This window comes from Kogia breviceps, chromosome 1 (genome assembly GCF_026419965.1).
Source record: "Kogia breviceps isolate mKogBre1 chromosome 1, mKogBre1 haplotype 1, whole genome shotgun sequence".
NCBI lineage: Eukaryota > Metazoa > Chordata > Mammalia > Artiodactyla > Physeteridae > Kogia > Kogia breviceps.
This window is the reverse complement of record NC_081310.1, coordinates 5262619-5289222: the sequence shown is the minus strand read 5'-3', so window position 1 is coordinate 5289222 and position 26604 is coordinate 5262619. Positions and strand designations below refer to the sequence as shown.

At 37.4% G+C, this 26604-nt stretch overlaps 1 protein-coding gene across 2 annotated transcripts in view; it reads left to right on the top strand.

Moving 5' to 3' along the window:
• CFH (complement factor H) overlaps positions 1–14735 on the top strand; it is a 127970-nt gene extending 113235 nt beyond the window's left edge. For both annotated transcript variants that reach the window (XM_067027499.1, XM_059048383.2), the window contains 6 exons: positions 3254–3463; positions 4188–4361; positions 5065–5241; positions 10211–10384; positions 13678–13860; positions 14322–14735. In XM_067027499.1, the coding sequence (XP_066883600.1) occupies positions 3254–3463; positions 4188–4361; positions 5065–5241; positions 10211–10384; positions 13678–13860; positions 14322–14518 (1115 nt within the window). In that variant the 3' untranslated portion in view covers positions 14519–14735. The remainder of the gene's footprint in view (positions 1–3253; positions 3464–4187; positions 4362–5064; positions 5242–10210; positions 10385–13677; positions 13861–14321) is intronic.
• Positions 14736–26604: the final 11869 nt, after the last annotated feature.

Here is a 26604-nt window from a genome sequence, read left to right as displayed (position 1 = left end):
ATGACTGTTAGCATTTGCCTTATGTATTGAGATGCTCCTATGTTGGGTGCATAAATATTTATAATTGTTATGTTTTCTGCTTGGATTGATCCCTTGATCATTATGTAGTTTCCTTCCTTATCTCTTGTAACTGTCTTTATTTTAAAGTCTATTTTATCTGATATTAATATTGCTACTCCAGCTTTCTTTTGATTTCTATTTGCATGGAATATCTTTTTCCATACCCTCACTTTCAGTCTGTATGTGTCTCTAGGTCTGATGTGGGTTTCTTGTGGATAGCATATATACAGGTCTTGTTTTTGTATCCATTCAGCCAGTCTATGTTTTTTGGTTGGAGCATTTAATCCATTAACATTCAAGGTGATTAATGATATGTATGCCCCTATTACCATTTTCTTAATTGATTTGGCTTTGTTTCTGTGGGTCTTTTTCTTCTCTTGTGTCTCTAAGCCTGTCTAAGCAGGCTTAGAGAAATTCCTTTATCATTTGTTGTAAAGCTGCTTTTGTGGTGCTGAATTCTCTTAGCATTTGCTTGTCTATAAAGCTTTTGATTTCTCCATTGAATCTGAATGAGATCCTTGCTGGGTAGAGTAATCTTGGTTGTAAGTTTTTCCCTTTCATCATTTTAAATATGTCCTGCCACTCCCTTCTGGCTTGCAGAGTTTCTGCTGAAGGATCAGCGGTTAACCTTATGGGGATTCCCTTGTATGTTATTTGTTGTTTTTCCCTTGCTGTTTTGAATATTTTTTCTTCGTATTTAATTTTTGACAGTTAGATTAATATGTGTGTCAATCACATATTAATCTCAGTGTGTTTCTCTTTGGGTTTATCCTGTATGGGATTCTCTGTGCTTCCTGGACTTGATTGACTATTCCCTTTTCCATGTTAGGGAAGTTTTTGACTATAGTCTCTTCAAATATTTTTTTCAGACACTTTCTTTTTCTCTTCTTCTTCTGGGACCCCTATAATTCGAATATTGGTGTGTTTAATGTAGCCCCAGAGATCTCTGAGACTGTCTGAAATTTTTTCATTCTTTTGTCTTTATTCTGCTATGCTGCAGTTATTTCTACCATTTTATCTTCCAGGTCACTTATCTGTTCTTCTGCTTCAGTTATTCCACTATTGCTTCCTTCTAGAATATTTTTGTTTCAGTTATTGTGTTGTTCATCACTGTTTGTTTGCTCTTTAGTTCTCCTAGATCCTTGTTAAATGTTTCTTGTATTTTCTCCATTCTGTGTCCTAGATTTTGGATCATCTTTACTATCATTACTCTGATTCTTTTTAGGTAGGTTGCCTCTTTCATCTTCATTTATTTAGTCTTGTAGATTTCTACCTTTCTCCTTCATCTTTAACATAACTTTTCGTTGTTTCTTTCTTTTTTTTTTTTAATGGGTGGGACTGTCTTCCTTCTTACTGGCTATTTGGCCTGAGGCATACAGCACTGGAGTTTGCAGGCAGTTGGATAGAGCCAGATCTTGGTGCCAAGAAGAGGACCTCTGGGAGGCCTCATTCTGATTAATATTACCTGGCATCTGAGGTTATCCAGTGTTTTGGACTTGGAGCTCCCACCACAGGAGCTTGGGCCTGACGTCTGGCCTGGGAACCAAGATCCTGCAAGCCACGTGGTAAGGCAAAAAAATAATAATAATAGTAACAATAATAAAAGATAAAAGAAAGGAGCTGTACAATAACAAAGACTAAAAAACAAAATAAAATTAGATAGATAAAAACTATATTAGGAAAAATAAAATTCAAACAATTGCAATAAAGTAAAACAAAACCACAACAGAAAAAGAAAGGGCGGGGCGGGGAACAAGCCAAAAGGAGCAGAATAATAACAAAGTATAAAGAATAAAATAAAATTAGAAAAATAAAAGATTTATTAGAAAAAATAATAATATAAATGAATCAACAACAGGGTAAAACAGAACCCCAATCTAAAAGAGGAAAAATGAAACAACAAGAAAGGAAGAAAAAAGAAAAAGAAAAAAACTTGGCTATGGGGGGTAGGTGTTTAGGCAGAGATGGAACTTAAGCAGGGGCGGGGTTTAAGGTGGAGTGGGACCTAGGCAGGGAGGCTAACGTTTGAACGTGAGGTGGAGCCTAGGCCCAGGACCCAGGCAGCCAGAAAAGGCCTTGGAGGTGGGACGTAGGCAGGGCATCATTCAAGTGGAAGCAGAGAGACAGCAAGTCTAAAGGACTGCCTATGGAGTGTGGTGTTCCAGAGTTTGGAGGTAAGGCCCTGGTTGAGGGTGTGTGGGTGGGATTTAGGCCCAGTGTGGTTGGAGGGGGTCTCCAATTATAGATGTAGGGCCCTGGATGGGGTATAGAGGTGGGGCTTGGACTCTGAGCTGCAGGAGGGAGGCTCCAAGGACAGTGGATTAGGCCTGGGAGCCCAACAGGCTCCTCAGTGCCTAAGTGGACAGGGAACGTGCTGGCTGCATTCCCTTCCATTCCTCTGTGTTCTGCCACGTCTCCCCTAGGGTCTCCCTCATTCCTGCTGGACCCCTGACGGTTGGTGGGTTTTGCTGGGTGTAGGAACTCCTCCTCTCCCACAGCCGCCCCTCAAAGGTGCCAGTCCCAGAGGTCCAGGCTTTACTTTTGCTCCCCCCTTCCCACCCTCCCACTTGCTCAGGACCTCTGCAGCTGGAGGGGGCCTATGTGGGCAGAGGATCAGGCTCGGGATCTCAGTAGCCTCCTGGAAGCCCGAGAGGGCAGGGGAAACCTGGCCACGGTCCCTTTTGATCCTCTGCCCTCCCAACGGTTCCCTAATTTCCCCCTTTGGGCAAGGGATCCCTTCCCTTCCCCCAGCCACCCCTCAGGGACACCAGTCCCATCCCACCTCCACTTCTCCTCCCCCCTCACGCCCCCCATGACCCACGTCCTACCTGGTTGCTAGGGGTTCCTCCTGTCCCCTTAGGTGTCCATGGTCCCCCACTGGTGTCTGATAGGTGCCCTAATAGTGCGGAGACATGAATTCCACGTGCTCCTAGTCGACCATGTTGACTCCTCTCCCTAACATACTATTATACATCAAATACATTTCAATAAAGATAAATTTTAAAAAAGGATGAAGGGGCATACTGAACAAGTGGATAGTAACATAGTGTTTATGGAGACAAATACCTTGCAAGTTTCAAATATTTTTCAGCTTTAAAATTCTTTAACTTGTTCAAATTATTCTTATTTTAATGTATTTTTAATTTAAACATTATACTTATACTTTACCCTTTGGTCTCTGTTCTTCATGTAGAAAAACTTCCGTGTTCTCAACCACCTCAAATAGACCATGGAACGATTATATCATCTAGCTCTGCAGAAGAAAGGAGAGAAACATTTGAACCCAAGCTTTATGCGCATGGCACCAATTTAAGTTATACCTGTGAAGATGGTTTCACGATATCTGAAGAAAATGTGATAACATGCCACATGGGAAAGTGGGGTTCTCCACCTCATTGTGTAGGTGAGGACAGTATGCAAACCAAAATTCTATTTTCAGTACCATTCTTTACTAATCAATTATCATCAAAGTCATGGAACAGAATCCTTTAGATTCCTAAATATATCAATTATTTATATATTTATAGGTCATTTATGTATTAATATACAATTAATATTTTTATACATTTAATCGATTTTTGTATATTCATTTTCTGTTAATTTCATTGGTTCAGTATAGAATCACTTTTAAATCTGGCACTTCCTTTTGTATTAACACTGTATGTGTAAAAAAAAGTAAGCCTACCTATTCACATAGTTAAACCTATTTATATTCCTACTTATTCATATAAGGTGCAGTGTATGCGTTGCCACCAACTTTTTTCAAAAAAAACTCATGTTCTTCCTACAATGTCCCTTTTAATGTCTTACAATATATAGTACTTTTCTTAAGATGATGAAGTCTCAGTGTGTTTTCTTTTATTAATCATAATTGGTAGAGATGCACTGATAGTCTCATTCATAAATATATTGGTATTTTTAGTTTCAAGTTCTTGTTCAAGTAGACAGCTGGAAACACACCAGAACAGTGATTTTTGGGTGCATTTGTGCATTTCTCCACAATGTGTTGGAAGTTCCTGTAAAATCATTTATTATTTTCAAGTAAAACTACCAAATATGGCAAACGGTACATCAAATTAAATTTCAAAATTAGTGAAACATGAAATCGTTCTTTCATTTATTCCTAGGACTTCCTTGTGGACTTCCACCTGTGATTCAGAATGGTGTTGTATCTAATCAGAAAGGCAGTTACCAAGATGGAGAAGAAGTTACATACAACTGTGATGACGGTTTTGGGATCAATGGACCTGCATCTATAAGATGTTTAGCAGGAAAATGGTCCCTTCCACCAGAATGCATAAGTATATTATATTTCATTTTATTCTAAGGCTGATAAATATCTTTAATTCAGGACATAAATGGCACAAGCATGAAACTAAGCTGTAATTCTAGAATTAAACAATGTGTCTTTGGAAAGTTCTGGATTCTGGTAGAGAATTAATAACCCTAGTAATAATAAAAGTTTGATTCATGAATGAAATTATCTCACTATCACATCATCTTGTGTACACTTTGGACATCCTCTGATACACATTCTCAGACTTCTGGTCTCTGTTCCTGTAACACAGGTGGCCCCTGCTCATCAGTCTTATCAGCACTCAATTTACTGTTAATTTATCAATTATTTCTTTATAATATACAATTTTCTAAGATATTTGACATAATTCAAGGGAACAGATTTTGACAGAAGCAAAAAAAAGAAACACATCCATAATGTAGGTGACCTGGGATGGGGAAAAATAATTTAAATGTGAGAAGTATGGTCTCAAGCATCAAAGGCATCCCTATCTCTTTGAATATCACCATTCCCATGTTATAGTTTTGGTAAATATAGACACATTCAATGTAACTAAGTCAAGACTTCTAACATTTGTTTTAAGTTGTAAGAGAAATATTGTACAATATTCATTGGTTTGATATGTACATATCTATTTTTCTAGAATATAATTATTGGCCACTATTATTTTTAAAGATGTACTAAACAAATACTTTTTTTTTTTTCAGACACAGATTGTGTTAACGTACCCAGATTTAATGATGCTGTACTCGTAGGCCGGAAGAAGAAATCGTATAGGTCAGGAGAACAGGTGGCTTTTAAATGTGTACCATATTATCAATTGGATGGAGCCAATACTATACAGTGTATTAAGAGCAAATGGATAGGAAGGCCAGCATGCAGAGGTACTTTGGTAAAATTTAAAACTTTGTTTATTAAAGTATCTTAAGTAACATAATACAGAAACGTGCCTCTACCATCATAAAATGGACACAGATTATTTTCAAGCCAAGAAAAAGCAGGTTTATGCCTGAACATAAAAAGGGATGGAATTGTGTATTCAGTGCTCAATCTTGTAGCCCAATAATTCTCAAAGCACAGCCCCTGGCCCAGCAGTCTTATCATATTCTTGAAGATTATTAGACATGCAAGCACAGATTCACAGGCTCACTCACACCTGTTGTATCAAAAACTCTGGGGATGGGGCTTCCCTGGTGGCGCAGTGGTTGGGAGTCCGCCTGCCGATGCGGGGGACACGGGTTCGTGCCCCGGTCCGGGAAGATCCCGCATGCCGTGGAGCAGCTGGGCCCGTGAGCCATGGCCGCTGAGCCTGCGCGTCCAGAGCCTGTGCTCCACAGAGGGAGAGGCCACAACAGTGAGAGGCCCGCATATCACACACACACAAAAAAAATACTCTGGGGATGGAACCCTGAAACTGTTTTAAAGATTCCCTAGGAATTCTAGGCACATTTCAGTGTAGGAACCGCAGCTACAGCGTATGTTGTACTTTACATCCACCTGCGTCTCACTGGTGAATTACACAGCACTCGTTGTTGTAAACTGAAGCATTTGCAAAAATATATTGTTAAAGAGCACTGTAATAAATACATACATTTATTTTTCTGTTATTTTTCTACATCTTTCTTTGGATCTTTTAATTAATTATCTTCTTCTTTCAACTACGGTATTCTTCAAAGTGTGCTAACTCTTGATCAAGTCTTTAAATAAGTAACTAATGTGTTTATTTTTCTAAGGGCCTAAAGTTACAGTTCACAAACAGGATGACTATAAACCAAATCATGATGTCAACTGATCTTTTATTATGATTTTCTTATGGTTTATATATTCATTTTGAATCTATATAATTTTTTTAACATCTTTATTGGAGTATAATTGCTTTACAATGGAGTGTTAGTTTCTACTTTACAACAAAGTGGATCAGTTATACATAGACATATGTTCCCATATCTCTTCCCTCTTGCATCTCCCTCCCTCCCACCCTCCCTATCCCACCCCTCTAGGTGGTCACAAAGCACCGAGCTGACCTCCCTGTGCTATGCGACTGCTTTCCACTATCTATTTTACATTTGGTAGTGTATATATGTCCGTGCCACTCTCTCACTTTGTCCCAGTTTACCCTTCCCCCTCCCTGTATCCTCAAGTCCAATCTCTAGTAGGTCTGTGTCTTTATTCCCATTTTGCCCCTAGGTTCTTCATGAGCAGTTTTTTTTTCTTTTGTTTTTTAGATTCCATATATTTGTGTTAGCATACGGTATTTGTTTTTCTCTTTCTGACTTACTTCACTCTGTATGACAGACTCTAGGTCCATCCACCTCACTACAAATAACTCAATTTCATTTCTTTTTATGGCTGAGTAATATTCCATTGTATATATGTGCCACATCTTCTTTATCCATTCATCCGATGATGGACACTAAGGTTGCTTCCATCTCCTGAATATTGTAAACAGAGCTGCAGTGAACATTGTGCTACATGACTCTTGTTGAATTATGGTTTTCTCAGGGTATATACCCAGTAGTGGGATTGCTGGGTCATATGGTAGTTCTATTTGTAGTTTTTTAAGGAACCTCCATACTGTTCTCCATAGTGGCTGTATCAATTTACATTTCCACCAACAGTGCAAGAGGGTTCCCTTTTCTCCACACCCTCTCCAGCATTTATTGTTTGTAGATTTTTTGATGATGGCCATTCTGACCGGTGTGAGATGATATCTCATTGTAGTTTTGATTTGCATTTCTCTAATGATTAATGATGTTGAGCATTCTTTCATGTGTTTGTTGGCAATCTGTATATCTTCTTTGGAGAAACGTCTATTTATATCTTCTGCCCATTTTTGGATTGGGTTGTTTGTATTTTTGTTACTGAGTTGCATCAACTGCTTGTAAATTTTGGACGTTAATCTTTTGTCAGTTGCTTCATTTGCAAATATCTTCTCCCATTCTCAGGGTTGTCTTTTGGTCTTGTTTATGGTTTCCTTTGTTGTGCAAAAGCTTTTAAGTTTCACTAGGTCCCACTTGTTTATTTTTGCTTTTATTTCCATTTCTCTAGGAGGTGGGTCAGAAAGGATCTTGCTGTGATTTATGTCATAGAGTGTTCTGCGTATGTTTTCTTCTAAGAGTTTGATAGTTTCTGGCCTTACATTTAGGTGTTTAATCCATTTTGAGTTTATTTTTTGTGTATGGTGTTAGGGAGTGTTCTAATCTCATACTTTTACACATAGCTGTCCAGTTTTCCCAGCACCACTTATTGAAGAGGCTGTCCTTTCTCCACTGTACATTCCTGCATCCTTTATCAAAGATAAGGTGACCATATGTCCATGCATTTATCTCTGGGCTTTCTATCCTGTTGCATTGATCTATATTTCTGTTTTTGTGCCAGTAGCATACTGTCTTGATTACTGTAGCTTTGCAGTATAGTTTGAATTCAGGGAGCCTGATTCCTCCAGGAATCAGGAGCCTGAAAAAGCCTGAGGACGTTTTGGTCCTCAAGATTGCTTTAGCTATTCGGGGTCTTTTGTGTTTCCATACAAATTGTGTAACTTTTTGTTCCAGTTCTGTGAAAAATGCCAGTGGTAGTTTGATAGGGATTGCATTGAATCTGTAGATTGCTTTAGGTAGTAGAGTCATTTTCACAATGTTGATTCTTCCAATCCAAGAACACGGTATATCTCTCTGTCTATTGGTATCATCTTTAATTTCTTTCATCAGTGTCTTAAAATTTTCTGCATACAGGTCTTTTGTCTCCTTAGGTAGGTTTATTCCTAAATATTTTATTCTTTTTGTTGCAATGGTAAATGGGAGTGCTTTCTTAATTTCACTTTCACATTTTTCATCTTTAGTGTATAGGAATGCCAGTGATTTCTGTGGAATAATTTTGCATCCTACTACCTTACCAAATTCATTGATTAGCTCTAGTTGTTTTCTGGTAGCATCTTTAGGATTCTCTACGTATAGTATCATGTCATCTGCAACAGTGAGAGAGTTACATCTTCTTTTCCAATTTGGATTCTTTTTATTTCCTTTAATTCTCTGATTGCTGTGGCTAAAACTTCCAAAACTATGTTGAATAAGAGTGGTGAGAGTGGGCAACCTTGTCTTGTTCCTGATTTTAGTAGAAATGGTTTCAGTTTTTCACCATTGAGGATGATGTTGGCTGTGGATTTGTCATATATGTCCTTTATTATATTGAGGAAAGTTCCCTCTATACCTACTTTCTGCAGGGTTTTTATCATAAATGCACATTGAATTTTGTCAAAAGCTTTCTCTGTATCTATTGAGATAATCATATGGTTTTTCTCCATCAATTAGTTAATATGGAGTATCATGTTGATTGATTTGCATATATTGAAGAATCCTTGCATTCCTGGAATAAACCCCACTTGATCATGGTGTATGATCCTTTTAATGTGCTGTTGGATTCTGTTTGCTAGTATTTTGTTGAGGATTTTTGCATTTATGTTCATCAGTGATATTGGCCTGTGGTTTTCTTTCTTTGTGACATCTTTGTCTGGTTTTGGTATCAGGGTGATGGTGGCCTGGTAGAATGAGTTTGGGAGTGTTTCTCCCTCTGCTATATTTTGGAAGAGTTTGAGAAGGATAGGTGTTAGCTCTTCTCTAAATGTTTGATAGAATTCTCCTGTGAAGCCATCTGGTCCTGGGCTTTTGTTTGTTGGAAGATTTTTAATCGCAGTTTCAATTTCAGTGACTGGTCTGTTCATATTTTCTATTTCTTCCTGATTCAGTCTTGGCAGGTTGTGCATTTCTAAGAATTTGTCCATTTCTTCCAGGTTGTCTATTTTATTGGCATAGAGTTGCTTATAGTAATCCCTCATGATCTTTTGTATTTCTACAGTGTCAGTTGTTACTTCTCCTTTTTCATTTCTAATTTTATTGATTTGAGTCCTCTCCCTCTTTTTCTTGATGAGTCTGGCTAATGGTTTATCAATTTTGTTTATTGACTCAAAGAACCAGCTTTTAAAAATTGATCTTTGCTCTCATTTTCTTCATTTCTTTTTCATTTATTTCTGATCTGATCTTTATGATTTCTTTCATTCTGCTAACTTTGAGGGTTTTTTGTTCTTCTTTCTCTAATTGCCTTAGGTGAAAGGTTGGCTGGTTTATTCGAGGTGTTTCCTGTTTCTTAAGGTAGGATTGTTTGCTATAAACTTCCCTCTTAGAACTGCTCTTGCTGCATCCCATAGGTTTTGGGTCGTCGTGTCTCCATTGTCATTTGTTTCTAGGTATTTTTTTAATTTCCTCTTTGATTTCTTCAGTGATCACTTCGTTATTAAGTAGTGTATTGTTTAGCCTCCACGTATTTCTATTTTTTACAGATCTTTTCCTGTAATTGATACCTAGTCTCATACCATTGTTGTCGGACCTCCCTTTTCGGAGGTCTGAGGTCTTCTGCCAGCATTCAATCGGTGTTCTGTAGGAGTTGTTCCACGTGTAGATGTATTTCTGATGTATCTGTGGGTAGGAAGGTGATCTCTGTGTCTTACTCTTCCACAATCTTCCCAGCTCCCCTCTTATATAATTTATAACACTTATTCTACTAAACTCAGAAAGAGATGTCCATAAAAGCTTTCATTTTCAATGGCCTAAAAAATGTGTATCAACCTCCTAGTGAAGGATGGGGGAGACATTTAAGATACAGAAGGTTAATTTGTACTAAAAAATATTGCTTTATCTCCTTATCCTCAAACTTACATGTGAATTTATTAAAATTAGCAGTCTTTCATTACAGATTAACTCTTGATTTTAAATGACCATGGAATATATGTGACATCCCACTTGTTAGCTTGCTGTTCATAATGATCATTATATTAGAGATACTATTTTTCTTTCTATCTAGATGTTTCCTGTGTGAATCCACCCAAAGTGGAAAATGCGATTATACGAAGAGAGAGGTCTAGATATCAAAATGGTGAGAGAGTACATTACGAATGCATCAAGCCTTATGAGCTTTTTGGGGAGGTAGATGTGATGTGTTTAAATGGAACTTGGACAAAAGAACCTCAGTGCAAAGGTAGAGTATCTTTCACCGCCACACCCCCAATTTTAGAGAATATATTAGGGATAAAATATGTTGATATAAATGTATAATGAAGTAGTTCTTATGGAATTTTTTTTGATGCAAATAAAATGAAGGTGCTTAAAATCCAGTTCTTGGGCTTCCCTGGTGGCGCAGTGGTTGGGAGTCCGCCTGCCGATGCAGGGGACGCGGGTTCGTGCCCCGGTCCGGGAAGATCCCACATGCCGCGGAGCGGCTGGGCCCATGAGCCATGGCCGCTGGGCCTGCGCGTCCAGAGCCTGTGCTCCGCAACGGGAGAGGCCACAGCAGTGAGAGGCCCGCGTACCACAAAAAAAAAAAAAAAAAAAAAAAAAAATCCAGTTCTTTTGTGGACTGAATAAGTAATCTGTCATATTTAATGTATGAAAGAGTTGACCAGATTTGAACAGTTGGAATCTTGGAACATTTCTTATCTTAAATATTAAGACATTCAGTTACTTCCTGGTGAATAAATGTGTTAATGATACCATAAGTACATTTGACAGCCCCAGAAATTCCACTTTGAGACATGGAATATAGGCAGCCAGGGCCTGATCACAGAATGTGACTTAAATTTGGGCATCTTCAGCATATGGATGATATTTAAAGTATGTTACTAGCTGAACTCATTCAGGGAATTAGTGTACATATAAAAAAAGTAAGTCTGAGACCTTTCAGTGTTTAGAGTTCAGGAAGTAAGGGAATCCAAACCAAGAAATATATTAGCCACTTCTAGTTTTTCAAGTTAATTTTTCCTGGTATGTATTTTTCGCAGTCTTCCACTTGAACATGTTTTCATGTTTGGAGTGATTTTCTTGTAGACAGCATATAGATGAATCTTGTTTATGTGTCCACCCTGCCATTTTCAGTCTTTCCACTGATATATTAAGGCTATTTACATTGAAAATATCTCTTAACATAATAGGGACAATGTCAGCAATTTTATTATTTGTTTTGTGTGTGTTTCCTCAGTTTCTCATCCCCATTTCCTTTTCTTGTCTTCGCTGTGGATTTTTGAACATTATAAATAACTTAATTTTTATACATCTTCATTGCTTTGGAGTATATGTCTTGGCATGTTTTTATTAGCGGTTGCTCCAAGTATTAAGATACACATAAATGGCTTATCACTCCCTACTTGTATTGACATTTTACCACTTCAGGTGAAATGTGGAAACCTTACTTCCACTTAGATTCTTTTTATCTCCCCACATTTTAACATAAATGTCTTTAGTATTCTCTATACATTGAGCAACATATCAAATAACATAATTTTACACAAAATTTAACAAAATCATTAGGGAAAAATATTCTTATTATATTTACCCTTATTTTAAAAAATCAATTCCATTGTTTTTTCTTCCTTCCTAAAGTCTCAGTCTCTTTTCTAGTTTCCTTTATATTTGAAGAATTGCTTTAGCAATTCTTTAGGTATAGGTCTGCTAGAGACAAATTCTCTGAGTTTTCCTTTGTCTGGGAAAGTTTTTCTTTCTCCCTTTAATCATAAAATATACTTCACTCAATATAGAACTTGGGGTTGACAATTCTTTTCTTCCAGCACTGAAAAAATGATGTCTCTTCTTTCTGGTTCTATGGTCATGGATGAAAATCCTACCAGTTTTTGAATCCTTTTTCCATATAAGTATTGCATAATATCTATCTAGCTCTTTTGAGATTTTTTTCTTTTTCTTTAATTTCCAGCAATGTGATTTTGGTATATCTTCCCATTAATTTATTTGGGTTTATCCTGTTTGGAATTCACTCAGATGTTTTATTATGTAGATTTGTGCCTTATGACCTATTTCAGAAATTTTCAGCAATTATTTTTACATTTTTTTTCATCTCATCCCCTTTCTTTTCATTTTTCTGGGTCTCCAATCTTTGGCTCTTTTCCCATGGGTTCCTGAAGCTCTGTCCATTTTCTTTTCAGTCTATTTTCAGAGTTAGTCTATCATCAAGTTTATTTATCCTTCTGCCATCTGCAATGTATTATTGAGCCCATCCAGTGTGTTTTTTTATAAAGTTATATTACTCTATTTTCCAGTTCTATCAATTTGACTGGATTTTTAACAACTATTGTCCAATAATTTCAATATGTATGTCATCTCAGTGTTGTCTTCTTTTGATTGTTTTTTTCTCTTTTGAGGTTTTCCTCATCCTTGGTATGATGAATGATGATCAACTGTATTCTGGACATTTTGGGTATTATGTTTTGAGATTAAGGACATTATTGGAATCTTTTATTTATCAGACCTCTCTTACTGCCATGCAGGGTGCAAGTCCAGGGTTCCCACCTGGCCTCCACTGACTCCTGGAGAAAGGGGAGAGGTGTCTTGTTCCCTCACCATGTGGGTGGAAGTCTGGACTCCTCACTTGGCCCCTGCTGATCAAGGCGGGGAAGGGTTGGTCTTAGGTTCTATAGTGTATTTCTAGAGAAAGTCAGGATTGTAAAAACTGTTTCTGTCTTACTATGCTGATCCTTTCCTGGGACTTTGCTTAAAGAGACCAAGTGCTTCTTGGGACTGCTTTTTTTTTTTTTTTTTTCTTTCTGAACTTGCTATCATTTCTGGGTTGCAGTCTTAGTGGTCCATCCAGGATACAAAGAAGGGAAAAGGAAAACTCAAAAAAGTCTCTGGAGAGTAATTCCTTGAATCCCAACATCTCTAACCAGATTAATATCTTCTCTAAATCTTTCCCAGTCTCCTGAGTTGGTTTATTATAATATGTTCAGGATTTTTAGTTAGCCAGAAAGAATACAGAGCAGATGCAATAAGCAGAAATATTTCTACCTCACCTTGTCCAGAAAAGGAAGACAGCATTCCCTCTCTCACTATTGAAATCTGTAATTCTTTGACTTTTATAAAAGCAGCTGATGGGGCTGATGTTCGTTTTGTAATGAAAATCAATAAATATGACTAGAGATTCAATAGACACTGCTGTATGTTGTATACAAGGATAATTTTTTTATCTTAGCTATCCATCTGTCCAGCATATATTCACTAAGAAAACATGCTTTAATACCAGAACACTGCAAAGCAGACATATTTGTTAATGTCTTATGTGTACTTTCATGTGGGGTAAAAGTAGGGACTTAAAAATGTGCCTTTCCGTTTAAGTGTTCCAAATTTCTTCAATAAATCATTTCTGTCATCAGAAATCAAAAGCCTGATTATTACATATTAGGCTACATTTTTATCTTTTAATTTTAAACTGTGGGATTTCTTTTTCTTTTTCTTCTCTTTCAATAAATCAAACAACATATTTTTTAGATTCTCAAGGAAAATGTGGGCCACCCCCACCAATAGACAACGGAGACACTACCTCATTCCCGGCACCAGTATATCCTCCAGGATCGAAAGTTGAGTACCAATGCCAGTCCTACTATGAACTTCAGGGAAACAGACACATAGTATGTCAGAATGGAAAGTGGTCAGAACCACCAAAGTGCTTAGGTAAATATTTTAATCTTCTCGTGGATACTGGGGAAATCTGTGTACTGACTATGATGTTTAGCTGTTTATAATAGAATTTTCATGGATTAACTACCAAACATTCTGTTGCATGCTTGACTACCAAATAATAATATGTGTGGAAATAAAGGTTGAAAATTTCCTGTTCAAGCAACAATAGCAACAAAAGATTCCTTAATGAAAGCTCTTCATATGATAACTGACATTATGAATCTTTGATTATAACATTTAATTATTACACTAAAAATAGTACCTCATTCTTACAACAGTAACTGTTTAAAATGACAGAAACTACATACTGGATTTTCAATGAGTTGGTATGTAAAAGGTTTTGAGAATGAATTTTTGGACCAGAGCAAGAGATTCTACTTGAAAGCCTGAAATTCAGTGGAAAATATTTGTATACTACTTAACGCTTTATGTTTATTTTTTTTTAACTTCAGATGCATGTGTAATTTCAGAAGAAATGATGAAAAAACATAACATACAATTAAAATGGAGAGATGATAAAAAACTTTATTCTAAAACAGATGACATTGTTGAATTCACGTGTAAACATGGATATCGTGCAAGCACACCACGGTATACATTTCGAACAACCTGTCAAGAAGGAAAACTGACATATCCTACTTGTGGATGAAACAGTGGTTAAAGTGCAGTTGTAAAACTGAAATATGTACATGTATTCAGAATGTTTCATTATTATTGCAGTTCTCAGTTTCTTTTTATCAAGTATTGTTTAACTCGTCTTTATTCATAAGTCAGCTTCATGTTAAACATTATAGGGATGATGTAATTATATTCTTGGAGACCAACTAATCAATTCTTAAAAGCACCTCATTAAAACTTGGCAAACCAAAATGCTACGTGTCCTGTTGATAAAACATCTACGTCAAGAAATTAAATGCAATCACTTCAGTACCTCCTTTCATCCATCAGTTTCCTAACTTTCTAAAGTTTTCTCCATACCTTCTGAGGTTTCCTAAGATTCTGTTTCAGAAGAAATGGGAAGAAATACTTGTCTCCATTTTCAAAATAACATCACTTCACGAACATGTTAAACGCAAACTATGTAATACCTATATTTGTAATACATGTAAGTAGTTATTTCTTACTTTTGCTCATCCGTCAATAGATAAATATATCAAAAAATAATGAAATACATGATCTTTTACAAGACGCCTGTCTAGCACACATAATAATTCCCATAAAGAGGAATTAGAGGACTTCCCTGGTGGCGCAGTGGTTAAGAATCTGCCTGCCAATGCAGAGGACATGGATTCAAGCCCTGGTCCGGGAAGATCCCACATGCCATGGAGCAACCAAGCTCGTGCGCCACAACTACTGAACCTGCGCTCTAGTGCCCACGAGCCACAACTACTGAGCCCACGTGCCACAACTACTGAAGCCCATAAGCCTAGAGCCCATGCTCCGCAACAAGAAAAGCCACCACCATGAGAAGCCCGCGCACTGCAACGAAGAGCAGCCCCTGCTCGCCACAACTAGAGAAAGCCCGGGCACAGCAACAAAGACCCAACACAGCCAAAAATAATAAATAAATAAATAAATTTATTTAAAAATACTACACTAAAATCAATAAAAATAATAATATATTTTTAAAAGATGAATTAGAATCAAATTGGTTGCATAATTATCATAACATGACATATAAGTGATTTAAAAAATCCAACATCAAGTGTAAACACACATACACATATAAACACACTATGCCTTGATCACTGAATACATTTTTATAGAACAAATATTGGCAAGAAGTACAATAGAATATTTAGAATAACTGTAGTTGAATTTAGAGACAATAGGGGTAAAACGTGGTGTTTAAGTCCTTTTTACTTACCTCTATTGTAAAATTTTCATTGTATATCACCTTTGAACCATAGCATGTTATTTTAAAATAAAGATGTATACAAGGTAAGACAACATATACTGCATATAGTGTTGAGAACTATAGAGACCTCTTTCATAATGATCTCCAGGTCTAATAACATTTTCATGATTTTGCTGGTATGGAGAGTTTTGGAAACTTTCAACCACAAGAGTCTGAAGTGTGATCTTTAGGTTCATACATTTCAAACAGCATAGTTCGTTTAAATCAGTTGACTAGAATCATTACGAATTTCTAAAAATCACGAAAATTTTCACATGAAAATAGGGATACAAATAATTGAGCTAAAATATTTTAAGGTGATATCTTGTTACTCCATGTTGCATCAAATCAAGTGGCCTTCTTAGAATGAGAAACATGGCTGTCACCATTGAAGCTAATCTAACTCTGAATCACTGGTGATAGCTGCTTTTCTCATCCTTAAATTAAGTTGTTACAATTGGCAAGTTATCTTTGCTGTTAATGTTAACATTTGTGTACATACTCTTTCTCCAAAATCTTCACCTAATGGTTGTAGAATCTATTTATAACACATGACTACAATCAGTTATTTCACTGTTGACTAGAAAATTGTGGTTTTTATGATAAATCTTATCATTTTTCTGCATTCATTCATTGTCCTTCTGTGTACAGATGAGTGTTAATTTATAGACTCTGTTCACGTTCAACTTTTACCTAAAAAGTTTTCGGAAATCTTTACTTTTGCCCATTAATTTACAATTTTTGGAGGAAGGACTTGATGTAATAGTAACCTTCCATGGTGGCTTTAAGACATTTGGCCTTTAAAAAAAATTGTTTGTATCAGCATGGATTCCTACATTTTTATTTATTCAATTTATCACAATCAATTATACTCATTCTTTGATGAAAAAATGATCCAAATTTTGGCTAGTGCCTCTTGAAACTGGTTCTGATTGCTCCTGATTTATCCCCATTGGTCCCTGAGTATTCCTCTTCTTTTTAGCACAACACCGATGATCCAGTCTCACTATATACCTCCCATGCCCAACACCAGTAATCATCTATATTTCCAAACACGTCTGATTCTTTTTATTGAAGAGTTGTTTTAAAAACCCCAAAATTGTGTTACTGGTGCTAGATGGGAGTTTTCAATACTGCTGAAAGGTCTTTTCTTCCAGGGTCTCTTGGTTGTCAGACCTTTGAAACAGAAATGTAGTTTTTTCCCATAGTTGGTTTTTAAAATATTTTTTGATTGAGGTATAATTGATTTACAGTAGTTTCAGGTGTACAACATAGTGATTCACAATTTTTAACTATACTCTATTTATAGTTATCATAAAGTATTGGCTATACTCCCTGTGTTGTACAATATGTCCTTGTAGCTTATATATTTTGTAGCTTATATATTTTATACATAATAGCTTAGCTTATATATTTTACACATACTTAGCTTATATATTTTATACATAATATATTTTATACATAATACTTTGTACCTCTCGATCCCCTACCCCTATCTTGTCCCTCCCCCCCTTTCATTCTCCCCGCTGGTAACCACTTGTTTTTTCTCTATACCAGTGATTCTCTTTCTGCTATGTTACATTCACTAGTTTGCTGTATTTTTTAGATTCCACACATAAGAGATATCATACTTTATTTGTCTTTCTCTGTACGACAAATTTCACTCAGAATAGTACCCCCCAAGTGCATCCATATTGTTGCACATGGCAAAATCTTATACTTTTTTATGGCTGACTTGTTCCAATGTGTGTGTGTGTTTATATGTGTCTATATATACACATATATACATATGCAGTGTGGTGGGTTTGGGTAAGCCTAGTTGGGTATAAAAATAAGGAAACAATCATACTGGGTTTTTCTTTCAGTGTCATCCTGGTCATCCAGGTAAGCTAGGGAAGAGAAGATTTAACTTGGGGTCACATTTATCTAATTCATCTGTTTACATTGAGGGAGGAGTATTAATTTCCATGCTGAAATGGCTTTTGAGTAATCTTATTTGAAGGCTGTATTTCTAAAGAAGGAGAAGAAGAGCTGTGCAGTATAACTTGTTTCCCATGTATGTAGTGTGCAGGAGTGAGAGGTATAAAAGTGGAATTGCACCAATATTTACAATTGCACCAATATTTCAGAAAGAACCAGAACAATAAGAACACAAAGTATTTTTTTTTAATTTCAGTGAAAGGTCATAATTTTCTAAGCTAAATATTAACTAGGGACTTTAGGGTTACAAATAAAAGTCACTAAAAATTTCTTTAATATTTTCCCAATTGTACTGAGATTTCTAGCACTTTTGGAAAACGTGTATTTAATAATATATGTATCTATAGATATGTAGTTCTAGAAGATTAAAACGATAAAATGAAAATATTATTTGTTGAGGTACTAGAGAATAGACTGTGTATCTGGCAAGTTAAATATTTGAGAGAGGAGAATCTAGTTATATTTCATGAGTCTGCAATGTGAGACACCCTGGGAAAAATGACTCCATGGAAGATGGCAAATCTGGAACATAGAGTAAAGAATGAATGTAAGGAAGGAACCAGAACAATAAGAACACAAAGTATTTTTTTTTAAGTTTCAATGAAAGGTCATAATTTTCTAAGCTGAATATTAACTAGGGACTTACCTGGTGGTCCATTGGTTAAGACTCAGCACTTCCACGTCAGGGGTGCCAGTTGGAGCCCTGGTCTGGGAACTAATATCCTACATGCTGGGTGGCCAAAACAAAAATACAAAAATTTTAAAAATTAAAAATAAAGAAAACATTTTCTGCTAAGGTGTATTATAAAAAAATGAGATTAATGTATGGATTAATCTCATTCCATGCAAATGTGACAATCTTTCTCAACAAACCTCAGACTTCTTTTTTAAATTACGTACTGGATAATGAACACATCTACACACATTCAATTCTCTTCGGGGAAAAGTAGCCTTATCCATATATAAAAATGTGAATGATGAATGATATATCCCAAGTCTAACAGCAGTAAATCAATTTAGATATCTACTAATGCCTTATGAGATATCAAACTATTAAATCCATCAAGAAAAATTAATATAAGTTCATTTATTAATTATGAAATCCTATAGAATAAAAATAATATGGTTTCACAATCACTATTAAAAAGTAAATTTTTTAATTGAGTAATTCACAAACATGAAATTTAAAAACAAAACTCAGAATACAATATTGTAAGAGGTTGAAATAAAATTTGTTTAAAAAATGTAGTACACAGATTGACAGAAGCAACTCCAAGTGCAGATTTTTAAATTTTGAGGTTTGGTATATGTAGTTATTCTATAATAAAAACAGATTACTTTAAGGGTTACAGAATTACTTTAATTTAAATAGAAATCCTAGTGCTAAGAAGTATATATTCAACATCTGAAAAAATAAATCTCATATTACTCAGGTATAATTTACATACAATAAAGCTTACACTTTTATTTTTAACATCTTTATTGGACTATAATTGCTTTATAATGGTGGGTTAGTTTCTGCTTTATAAGAAAGTGAATCAGCTATACATATACATATATCCCCAAATCTCTTCCCTCTTGCATCTCCCTCCCGCCTACGCTCTGCATCCCACCCCTCTAGGTGGTCACAAAGCACCAAGCTGATCTCTCTGGGCTATGTGGCTGCTTCCCACTAGCTATCTATTTTACATTTGATAGTGTATATAGGTCCATGCTACTCTCTCACTTTGTCCCAGCTTACCCTTCCCTCTTCTGTGTCCTCAAGTCCATTCTCTAGTAGGTCTGCATCTTCATTCTTTTCTTTCCCCTGGCTTCTTCATGACCATTTTTTTCTTTTTTTTTAGATTTCATATATATGTGTTAGCATACAGTACTTTTCTCTTTCTGACTTACTTCACTCTGTATGACAGACTCTAAGTCCATCCAGCTCACTACAAATAACTCAGTTTCATTCCTTTTTATGGCTGAGTAATATTCCATTGTATATATGTGCCACATCTTCTTTATCCATTCATCTGTTGATGGACATTTAGGTTGCTTCCATGTCCTGGCTATTGTAAATAGAGCTGCAATGAACATTGTGGTACATGTCTCTTTTTGAATTATGGTTTTCTCAGGGTATATACCCAGTAGTGAGATTGCTGGGTCCTATAGTAGTTCTATTTTTAGTTTTTTAAGGAACCCCCAGACTGTGCTCCATAGTGGCTGTATCAATTTATATTCCCACCAACAGTGCAAGAGGGTTCCCTTTTCTCCACACCCTCTCCAGCATTTATTGTTTGTAGATTTTTGATGATGGCCATTCTGACTGGTGTGAGATGATATCTCATTGTAGTTTTGATTTGCATTTCTCTAATGATTAATGATGTTGAGCATTCTTTCATGTGTTTGTTGGCAATCTGTATATCTTCTTTGGAGAAATGTCTATTTAGGTCTTCTGCCCATTTTTGGATTGGGTTGTTTGTGTTATTGATATTGAGCTGCATATGCTGCTTGTAAAATTTGGAGATTAATCTTTTGTCACTTGCTTCAGTTGCAAATCTTTTCTCCCATTCTCAGGGTTGTCTTTTGGTCTTGTTTATGGTATCCTTTGCTGTGCAAAAGCTTTTAAGTTTCATTAGGTCCCATTTGTTTATTTTTATTTTCATTTCCATTTCTCAGGGAGGAGGGTAAAAAAGATCTTGCTGTGATTTATGACAAAGAGTGTTCTGATTATGTTTTCCTCTAAGAGTTTGATAGTGTCTGACCTTACATTTAGGTCTTTAAAGAATTTTGAGTTCATTTTTGTGTATGGTGTTAGGATGTGTTCTAATTGCATTCTTTTACATGTAGCTCTCCAGTTTTCCCAGCACCACTTACTGAAGAGGCTGTTTTTTCTCTATTGTATATTCTTGCCTCCTTTATCAAAATTAAGGTGACCATATGTGCATGGCTTTATCTTTGGGCTTTCTATCCTGTTCCATTTATCTATATTTCTGTTTTTGTGCCAGTACCATACTGTCTTGATTACTGTAGCTCTGTAGTATCATCTGAAATCAGCGAGCCTGATTCCTCCAGCTCCGTTTTTCATTCTCAAGATTGCTTTGGCTATTGGGTGTCTTTTGTGTTTCCATACAAATTGTGAAAAGTTTTTTCCTAGTTCTGTGAAAAATGGCAGTGGTAGTTTGATAGGGATTGCATTGAATCTGTAGATTGCTTTGGGTAGTAGAGTCATTTTCTCAATGTTGATTCTTCCAATCCAAGAACATGGTCTATCACTCCATCTCTTTGTATCATTTTTAATTTTCTTCATCCGTGTCTTACAGTTTTCTGCATACAGGTCTTTTGTCTCCTTAGGTAGGTTTATTCCTAGGTATTTTATTCTTTTTGTTGCAATGGTAACTGGGAGTGTTTTCTTAATTTCACTTTCAAATTTTTGATCATTAGTCTAGGAATGAAAGAGATTTCTGTGCATTCATTTTGTATCCTGCTACCTTACCAAATTCATTGATTAGCTCTGGTAGCTTTCTGGTGGCATCTTTAGGATTCTCTATGTATAGTACCATGTCATTTGCAAACAGTGACAGTTTTACTTCTTCTTTTCTGATTTGGATTCCTTTTATTTCTTTTCCTTCTCTGACTGCTGTGGCTAAAGCTTCCATAACAATGTTGAATAATAGTGGTGAGAGTGGGCATCCTTGTCTTGTTCCTGATTTTATTGGAAATGGTTTCAGTTTTTCACCATTGAGGACGATGTTGGCTGTGGGTTTGTCATATATGTCCTTTATTATGTTGAGGTAAGTTCCCTCTATGCCTACTTTCTGTAGGGTTTTTATCATAAATGTGTGTTGAATTTTGTCAAAAGGTTTTTTCTGCATCTATTGTGATGATCATACGGTTTTTCTCCTTCAATTTGTTAATATGGTGTATCACATTGATTGATTAGCGTATACTGAAGAATCCTTGCATTCTTGGATAAACTCCACTTGATCATGGTGTATGATCCTTTCAATGTGCTGTTGCATTCTGTTTGCTAGTACTTTGTTGAGGTTTTTTTCATCTATGTTCATCAGTGATATTGGCCTGTAGTTTCCTTTCTATGTGACATCTTTGTCTGGTTTTGGTATCAGGGTGATGGTGGCCTCATAGAATGAGTTTGGGAGTGTTCCTCCCTCTGTTATATTATGGAAGAGTTTGAGAAGGATAGGTGTTAGCTCTTCTCTAAATGTTTGATAGAATTCTCCTGTGAAGCCATCTGGTCCTGGGCTTTTGTCTGTTGGAAGATTTTTAATCACAGTTTCAATTTCGTTGCTTGTGATTGGTTTGTTTATATCTTCTATTTCCTCCTGGTTCAATCTCAGAAAGCTGTGCTTTTGTAAGAGTTTGTGTATTTCTTCCAGGTTGTACATTTTATTGGCATATAGTTGCTTGTAGTCCTCTCTCAGGGTCCTTTGTATTTCTGCAGTGTCAGTTGTTATTTCTCCTTTTGCATTTCTAATTCTATTGATTTGTGTCTTCCTTTTTTTCTTGATGAGTCTGGCTAATGGTTTATCAATTTTGTTTATCTTCTCATAGAACCAGCTTTTCGTTTTATTGATCTTTGCTATTGTTTCCTTCATTTCTTTTTCATTTATTTCTGATCCGATCTTTATGATTTCTTTCCTTCTGCTAACATTGGGGGTTTTTTCTTCCTCTTTCTCTAACTGCTATAGGTGTAAGGTTAGGTGGTTTATTTGAGATGTTTCTTGTTTCTTAAGGTACGATTGTATTGCTATAAACTTCCCTCTTAGAACTGCTCTTGCTGCATCACATAGGTTTTGGGTCGTTGTGCTTTCATTGTCATTTGTCTCTAGGTATTTTTTGATTTCCTCTTTGATTTCTTCAGTGATCTCTTGATTATTGTATAGTGTATTGTTTAGCCTCCATGTGTTTGCATTTTTTTACAGATTTTTTCCTGTAATTGATATCTAGTCTCATAGCATTGTGGTCAAAAAAGATACTTGATATGATTTAAATTTTCTTAAATTTACCAAGGCTTGATTTGTGACCCAGGGTATGATCTATCCTGGAGAATGTTCCATGAGGACTTGAGAAGAACATGTATTGTATTGTTTTTGCATGGAACGTCCTATAAATATTAATTAAGTCCACCTTGTTTAATGTATCATTTAAAGCTGTGTTTCCTTATTTATTTTCATTTTGGATGATCTGTTCATTGGTGAAAGTGGGTGTTAAATTCCCCTACTAGATTTTGTTACTGTCGATTTCCCATTTTATGGCTGTTAGTATTTGCCTTATGTATTGAGGTGCTCCTATGTTGGGTGTCTAACTATTTACAATTGCTATATCTTCTTCTTGGATTGATCCCTTGATCATTGTTTAGTGTCCTTCTTTGTCTCTTGTAATTGTCTTTGTTTTAAAGTCATTTTGTCTGATATGAGACTTGGGACACCAGCTTTCTTCTGGTTTCCATTTTCATGGAATATCTTTTTCCATCCCCTCACTTTCAGTCGATATAGGTCCCTACGTATGAAATGGGTCTCTTGTAGACAGCATATATATGGGTCTTGTTTTTGTATCCATTCAGCAAGCCTGTGTCTTTTGGTTGGAGCATTTAATCCATTCACGTTTAAGGTAATTATCGATATGTATGTTCTTATTACCATTTTCTTAATTGTTTTGGGTTTGTTACTGTAGGTTTCTTCCTTCTCTTGTGTTTCCTGCCTAGAGAAGTTCCTTTAGCATTTGTTGTAAAACTGGTTTGGTAGTGCAGAATTCTCTTAGCTTTTGCTTGTCTGTAAAGGTTTTAATTTCTCCCTCAATTCTGAATGAGATCCTTGCTGGGTAGAATAATCTTGGTTGTAGGTTTTCCCCTTTCCTCACTTTAAATATATCCTGCCACTCCCTTCTGGCCTGCAGAGTGTCTGCTGCAAGATCAGCTGTTAACCTTATAGGGATTTCCTTGTATATTATTTGTTGTTTTTCCCTTGCTGCTTTTAATATTTTTTCTTTGTATTCTATTTTTGATAGTTTTAGCAATATGTGTCCTGGCATATTTCTCCTTGGATTTATCCTTTATGGGACACTCTGTGCTTCCTGGACTTGATTCACTATTTCCTTCCCCATTATAGGGAAGTTTTCAACTATAATCTCTTCAAATATTTTTTCAGTCCCTTTCTTTTTCTCTTCTTCTTCTGGGATCCCTATAATTCGAATGTTGGTGCATTTTATGTTGTCCCTGAGGTCTCTGAGACTGTCCTCAATTCTTTTCATTCTTTTTTCTTTACTCTGCCCTGAAGTTGCTTTTTCAACTATTTTATCTTCCAGGCCACTTATCCGTTCTTCTGCCTCAATTATTCTGCTATTGATTCCTTCTATAGAGTTTTAAATTTCATTTATTTGGTTGTTCATCATTTTTTGTTTGCTCTTTAGTTCTTCTAGGTCTTTTTTAAACGTTTGTTGTATTTTCTCCATTATATTTCCCAGATTTTTGTTCATCTTTACTATCATTATTCTGAATTCTTTTTCAGGTAGACTGCCTTTTTCCTCTTCATCTGTTAGGTCTGGTGGGTTTTTACCTTGCTCCTTCATTTGTTGTGTGTTTCTCTGTCTTCTCATTTTACTTAAATTACTGTGTTTGGGGTCTCCTTTTTGCAGGCTGCAGGTTTGTAGCTCCCTTTGTTTTTGGTGTCTGTTCCCAGAGGGTAAGGTTGGTTCAGTGGGTTGTATAGGCTTCCTGGTGGAGGGGACTGGTGCCTGTGTTCTGGTGGATGAGCTGGATCTTGTCTTGCTGGTGGGCAGGTCTGCGTCTGGTGGTGTTTGGGGAGTCTATGACCTTATTATGCTTTTAGGCAGCCTCCGTGCTAATGGGTGGGGTTGTGTTCCTGTCTTGCTAGTTGTTTGGCATAGGATGTCCAGCACTGTTCGTTGCTGGTCATTGAGTGGAGCTTGGTCTTGGCGTTGAGATGGAAATCTCTGGGAGATTTTTGCCATTTGATATTACATGGGGCTGGGAGGTCTCTAGTGGACCAACGTCCTGAATTTGGCTCTCCCACCTCAGGGGCACAGCCCTGATGCCAGCTGGAGCACCAAGAGCCTGTCATCTACATGGCTCAGAATAAAAATGAGAAAAAGCGAAGGCAAGAAAGAAAAATAAATGAAATGAAATGAAGTTATTAAAATAAAAAATAATTATTAAAAAAATTTTTAAAGTAATAAAAAAAGAAAAGAACGAAGAGAGCAACCAAACCAAGACAGCAATTCACCAATGATAAGAAGAACTTAAAACTATACTAAAAAAGAAAAAAAAGAACAAAAAATGGACATGCAGAATGCTAGGACAAATGGTAAAAGCAAAGCTATACAGACAAAATCACACACAGAAGCATACACATACACACTCACAAAGAGAAAAAGGGGGGGAAATGTATATATATATCATTGCTTCCAAAGTCCACCTCCTCAATTTGGGATGATTCGTTGTCTATTTAGGTTTTCCACAGATGCAGGTACATCAGGTAGATTACGGAGCTTTAATCTGCTGCTCCAGAGGCTGCTGGCAGAGATTTCCCTTTCTCTTCTTTGTTCGCACAGCTCCTGGGGTTCAGCTTTGGATTTGGCCCCGCCTCTGCGTGTAGGTCACCTGAGGGCATCTGTTCTTTGCTCAGACAGGACGGGGTTAAAGGAGCAGCTGATTCGGGGGCTCTGGCTCACTCAGGCCGGGGGGAGGGAGTGGCACGGGGGCGGGGCGAGCCTGTGGCGGCAGAGGCCCACGTGACGCTGCACCGGCCCGAGGCGCGCCGCGCGTTCTCCCGGGGAAGCTGTCCCTGGATCCCGGCACCCCGGCAGTGGCGGGCTGCACGGGCTCCCGGGAGGACCGGTGTGGAGAGTGACCTGCGCTTGCACACAGGCTTCTTGGTGGCGGCAGCAGCAGCTCTAGCATCTTATGCCCGTCTCTGGGGTCCGCGCTGATCACCGCGGCTCGCGCCCGTTTCTGGAGCTCCTTTAAGCGGCGCTCTGAATCCCCTCTCCTCGCGCACCAGGAAACAAAGAGGCAAGAAAAACTCTCTTGCCTCTTCTGCAGGTACAGACCTTCTCCTGGACTCCCTCCCGGCCAGCCGTGGCGCACTAACCCCTTCAGGCTGTGTTCACGCCGCCAACCCCAGTCTCTCCCTGGGATCCGACTGAAGCCCGAGCCTCAGCTCCCGGCCCTGCCCGCCCCGGCGGGTGAGCAGACAAGCCTCTCGGGCAGGTGAGTGCCGGTCGGCACCGATCCTCCGTGCGGGAATCTCTCCGCTCTGCCCTCCGCACCCTGTGGCCGCGCTCTCCTCCGCGGCTCCGGAGCTTCCCCCTCCGCCACCCGCAGTCTCCGCCCGCGAAGGGGCTTCTCGTGTGTGGGAACCTTTCCTCCTTCACGGCTCCCTCCCACTGGTGTAGGTTCCGTCCCTATTCTTTTGTCTCTGTGTTTTCTTTTCTCTTTTGCCTACCCAGGTACGTGGGGAGTTTCTTGCCTTCTGGGAGGTCTGAGGTCTTCTGCCAGCATTCAGTAGGTGTTCCGTAGGAACTGTTCCACGTGCAGATGTATTTCTGTTGTATTTGTGGGGAGGAAGGTGATCTCTGTGTCTTACTCTTCCGCCATCTTGAAGATTCTGTAAAGCTTACACTTTTTAAGCAGACAGTTGTTCAGTGAGTTCTGACAAATGTATTCAGTTACACAAGCACCATCTACTCAAGCTACAAGACGGTTCTATAAGCTGAAGAAGTTCCTGTGCAGACAATCTGCTCCTTCCAACCCTAGCGTCTGGGACCCTTGATTCGTCTTCTGTGCCTATAGTTTTGCTTTTCTGGAATGAATAGCGACAAACTGGGAATAATCCACG